This window comes from Fulmarus glacialis, unplaced genomic scaffold (genome assembly GCF_000690835.1).
Source record: "Fulmarus glacialis isolate BGI_N327 unplaced genomic scaffold, ASM69083v1 scaffold15219, whole genome shotgun sequence".
Lineage (NCBI taxonomy): Eukaryota > Metazoa > Chordata > Aves > Procellariiformes > Procellariidae > Fulmarus > Fulmarus glacialis.
Window position 1 is genome coordinate 4,596 of NW_009231514.1, and position 5,725 is coordinate 10,320.

At 35.0% G+C, this 5,725-nt stretch overlaps 1 protein-coding gene across 1 annotated transcript in view; it reads right to left on the bottom strand.

Annotated features, from left to right (window-relative positions):
* Positions 1-944: 944 nt before the first annotated feature.
* The window catches only part of LOC104081755 (type I inositol 3,4-bisphosphate 4-phosphatase-like), a gene marked incomplete at its 5' end in the record, with an annotated part of 29,983 nt that continues 25,202 nt past the window's right edge, over positions 945-5,725 (bottom strand). The window contains 1 exon segment of the mRNA XM_009584612.1: positions 945-1,570. Within this exon segment, the coding sequence (XP_009582907.1) occupies positions 1,438-1,570 (133 nt within the window).

Genomic DNA, 5,725 nt, shown 5'->3' on the forward strand with positions numbered 1-5,725 from the left:
TGTTGCTACTCTCACAAGAATAAATGAGCAGATTTTTCTATTCTAAAGCTTATATCCTTAGAAACCAAGAAGGAAAGGGCACAGTCTGCTGAACAAAGCTAGCTAAAGATTACTTAATCCTGTTAAAATTTGGAAATTAATGTTTAGCTGCTTTTTAAAAGGTATATTAGCTTCAAAGGCATTCTTTGGGAGATTATTTCCGAGAAGATCTGTTGAACATTTGTATCAAATGCTATCAAACTGATCACCTTAGTCATAAGCTAGAACACATCCGAGGTTTTCACGCATTAGCAGTAGCACATGAGCAGTTCCTTTCTATCAACATGGGACATTGCTACCTTCCTCAGAAAAACCCTGGAAACAGTCATACTTCCCCCCCAGGATTCTGAACATCTGCCCAGGTAAAATGCAAAGGTAAATAGAAACCAATTTTGGTTACGGAGCAACAGGGATGCGTTGGGCACTTTGAGCATTTTTATATTGACATACAAAATTGATACGGAAAAAAAAATCAAACACTAATCAAAAAAATGTAACCCCCGAGATACTAATGCAGATACAATCCAGAAGTGATATAAAAAGCTATGGGTAAAAATGTGTTAATATACAATACCATGGAACATACTGAACATGTCACAAGCAACATTAGCAACTTGCTTGTTGCACTTGCCTTATAGTTTGAAGGGGCAGGGGGAACTGTTGCTGGCATTAATGGTTAAGCATCATTATGTTTTTGAAACATTTTTTAAAATCAGTTAAGATGTGTGCCCAAGTCCTTATCTGCTGAAGACGACAGGAATTTGTTTTATTTGGACAGAGCTAGAAACTAGACCTCATATGCCTGGCCTTTTATGTATTGTTAATTTCATATATGAAGATGGTGTCCTATATACAGTAAACCAATTTATACTCCTGGCTTTTACTGTGCTGATTTTTTTTTTAAAGTTAAACTTCTGTTTCTTGATTGTAACAATGCATTCTACAGTTATTAGACTGTCTAGGATCCAATCCCTTTTTATTTACAACTTTTGAGTTTTACTCCCAGTTTTAAAAAGTTTATGAAAAGCTCAATCTCAAGTCAACTCAGTATAAAAAGATGTTATGTGAAACAGCTGCCTAAATGCTGTTCCTAGAGTCCTTGCCCATCCAGGAGGTACCTAGCTATTTGCATATAGGTAATTATTAAGTAGCACAGTATCTGTTCATCTTACATACACTGAAGGCTATTTAAACGGGCAGAGAGTCATCACACTATTCTCAAGCTAAGGTGTCAGAATAATTGTTACTATAGATTCCAATTCTGTAAGTAACATGCTCTGTATAACCTAGCGAAACGTACAAAAAGGTTATTTATCTCTTCTGGATGACAAAATCATGTATTAATCTAGAGTGTATCCACGTGTTTTAATGGAACAGCAATTAAAGGACATAGTATGCTTATGTTTCAACTTTTCCATAAGTTCCTTCTGGAGGCCTGTAATACTTTGGGAAAGCCTTCAGTTGCAGGGAATTAAATGCATACTTGCGACATCCAACATTCTTCATTGTATTTTCTCGCCGACAACCCTCACTGGGGAAAAAAAACAAGCACAAAAAATGACAGCAGTAAAAAGGAAAAAAAAAAAGACTTAAACTAAGATGAAATGAACTGGTTATTTTATAGCATTAACAGAAAGTTGGTTATATTTAATGAGCGTTTAATTAATTTGCCACTGCAAATATTAAAAATGATGACTCATCATACAATGCTATTAAGAAGCACACAGAATGGATACATGCTATGTCTGATTGCTAGTTTTGCATTTCTAAAAAGCAGCAGCACATCTACTGAAAAAGTTCTTTCATGATGGTTTCATGTATTTCAGGGTACACTGTTGTGGAGTTCACATGCCGCTTCATTGCACAAGGGATCCCAAGAGATTGCTTACAAGCAGTTCTGCTAATTCATTATATTAAGTATATTAAGCTGAAAAAGAAAAACTGCTGTTCTCTCAGTAAGAGCTTTAAATAATTTTATTTTTCCCTGTATGTCAGTATTATCAGTACTTACTTAAAGATTAGAGCTGATACAAAAATAATGACTTTCCAGTTATCTCTGCATGCATAAATTGACTTGAAAACCAACATAGTCTAAAAAAAAAAATCTTAATCATGAAATAGCAGCTTTGTGTGGGTGCAAAAAAGATTGGCTGCATTGACAGTCATCACCCCAATGAAACAAAGCTGTGCAGAATTTAATTTTTACCCAATGTTTTGGTGCAACTGCCCCACATTACAAAGAGGTTCTGTGCTACTATAAAAAAACTACTCCAGTTTTAAGGCTTCTTTACACTTGTAAATCTGCTTCAGAGTTCCTTTGATTATATCCAAAAACACACATACAAAGAGGAAGCACTATCTTTATAAATCAATTTAGGCTTGCAGGAGAATATCTTTCCCTGATAGAGAACTGAAACCTAAACAATGATTTAATACTAGAACTTCATGGCAAAGTGTACAATACACCATCTTATGGTGGAAATGTGACGTTATTCCTGTCTGGAGATGGCTGCAGCATCTATCAGGTAACCTGTGGTCATCTGATTCAAAAGGAGGGTTTGGATTCTAGTTCAGTTTGAAAGCTCTCTGCTCTTACTGACCTCACCATTCCTCTAATTTTGGTTAGTTAAACTGACTGTTACTGTGCTCTGTATGTACCACCTCATTTGACTTCATAAGACATTGTAACTTTTTGCTTTAAGAAAGAGTTAAGTAAGTTTGAAATTTGTCTCCGGAGCACATTCTGTGCCTGCCTTTTATAGAATGGATTGTATGTGATGACACTATTTTTATGGCATTGTTTTGTGTTTTACAGAATCCCCCCAAAGGCTGCTGCAGTAAAATAGATTAATCAAAAATTTGCACAAATTATAGTTCAGATTACTAATAAAACCAGTAAGTTTAACTAGCAAATATGGAATGCCAGATGAGCATTTTCACTCAAAAGTGAATCATTCTGTTCATAATTCATTCCACTGCATCTGGTTATTGCGCATGTCCCTCTATGGCACAGCTGGGTCACAGAGATGGTGACAAAGATGTATTTCACACACCACTTCATGTGCCATGTTTCTTCTGCTGGAGGCACATAAGCAGTATGCACTACAGCATTTTAAATCTGAACGCCTGAACGAAAATACAGACCAAGCTAAAAAAGATGTAAACTTGTCCCCATCAAAGTTTAAAAAAGAAAAAACTACATTGTTTTCATAAAGCCTAGGCTTTCATTCTAGATGAATTTAAGGGTGGTCTTACTGCAACCTTAATGACTGTCATCATGAGCAAAGCATTCATAGTTTATTTAAACAGATTAATAATCTCAGGGAGTTCAGTGAAGATACTCCTACTAAAGTTACTTTCACATCTTGTTAGACTGAACCCAGGACACTCATCACATTGCACTATCAAGGCCACAGTCCAACCTGACATTTGTTCATTTAGTAAAAAGGAAGATTTTGGTACCCATAGCAAATGAACAAGTGTTAATCAGGAAGAAGAGATGATCTGTACAGAGACACAGTGGTAGTAGATATCAGCACAGGACATGGATATGTCCAATACCATCATACCATGATTTTAAATCTCATCAGCAATAAGGCTTTACCTAAATGCATTGCAACTAAAAATAAATAGGATACATCTTAAAGATACACATATATATATATATGTGTATATATTTAAAAAAAAGTGTATGTATCTTTCTGGTTTTTTTTCTTCTAAAAACAAAATTGGAAGAATAGTGAGGAAAAATACCAGGAGGTAGTGTACTGTACAGTCTGATTTCATGAAGACACAAATATAACCACATACTTTTTTTTTAGTTAGAATAATCACCAAATTTAGGATTTTATTCTAATTTTTATTCTAACTGTGCTTTTTTCTTTTTTTAAGCTTACCTCTCTCAGAAGCTTTCAAATTCCATTAAAATTTATGATAAAAGCTATAGCTACCTATGTTTTTTGAGCAAGTTAATAATAGTAGAAAATAGAAATCACAGTACTAGAAGAATTCTCCTCAGAAGCCCAATTTTGTGTCATCTCAGGCACCAAGCGAAGTAAATCCCTTTATGAATTTAGTAAACTACATTAAATGAGGTTAGGTTTTTTGATCAGCTATTGCTATTGACAAGCTCTGCCAGACCACTGCGTCAACAAAGTCTTTCAGTTTAAATAAGCCTCTTCCAGTTTGGTGTTATATATAAATGATGATCAAATTTCATCTGCAATTATTCTGCGTGACTAAACTAGGTAAGCTGCTGTAGTCTCACCACTTAAATAAATATTAACTTACCATCATTCGTTTATCTCTAAGTCACTATCAACATAATAATTTATTAAAGCTGTCCAACACTTAAAAATGGAAAGAACAGTAATATTTAGTCTAGTGTAACTAAAACAAAGCCCAATGGAAAACCTCAAACCCACCTACTAAAGGAGCTAACTGATACCTCCCTCTTCTTGCCTGAAATATTAAAGACCAATGTCTTTAACTTCTAGGATGATAATGACCCGGTTTCAGAATAAGTTCTATAACAGAGCACCTGAAACAGATAATGGATCATTAGCAGGCTAATGCCAATTACATCCTCTTCCTAACCACAAATCATTCTCTTTTTGTCTTCAATACATTACAAAATGCAGATCTACAAATAGAATAAAATAATTCTGCATGCAGCGCACCGCAAGTTGTTTTTTGAGTGGGTACACTAGTCTATTGGCACATACTTAACCATGAGAAAGGAACAAGACCATGGTTCTACAAACTGTTCAGTAATGTAATTTGGGTATTATGCTTTGAAATGAAAGTAGAAATTTGTTTATTTCTTTAAATACATTTCTTAGAATTTCTTATAAACCCCACCCATGTTTTTATTTTTCTCTTCATTCCTCGTAAAAATGAAAGGCAAGATTAGCATACACCTTAAATATACAAAAAGATACAAATTCTTTTCAGACAGAGTTCCTTTCTCTGGAATACATGAAACAAGTAACACAAAACTATATTTGGTAAGAGATCTTCAGGCCGGCTAAAGTAACGAGGTAACAGGCCAATGTCAGACTATGTTACAAGCACTGAAAGCAGAACAATAATTTAAAGTTTAAATACAATTCTTTTTGATAAAATAATTTGATGTATATTTACAGTTTAGTACAACAGAAACGTAAAATTGTAAGGCATAATAATAATTCTTGGCAGACAATGCTATGACACATTCCTTTGTCCAGCAGGTACCAAGTGGCAATACACATTCAAGCACTTTTTTGTTTTTGTTTTTTTAACCTTATCTTCACTTGCAACGTAATCTGGCCACCAGGTATGCTATGCTCAGAAACAGCCACACAATCAGTAAATTGGGGCTGAGAGCTAGTAAAGGAATAGAGTAGAGGAGGCTGGGATCTAGTCTGAAATCTCGGATGGGCACCAAGCCACTCAGGTTCTTCTGGGTGACTACCTCCCGTGTTCCAATGCTGTGAAAAGGAAGAAGGTTGGGAGGAGGGAAAATAAAACAGAAATGAAGACGGACATGCAAATGAATGTATAAAAAGAGATGGCAACACAGGGTGGTCAAGAAAATGAGAAAACATGGAAGAAAGCACAACAAAACCAGAAGATGAAGTAAAGAAAGAGTGGAAAAACATCTCAAAAATATGTGTCAGCACAATTACAGAAATAAGGAGAGGGAAAG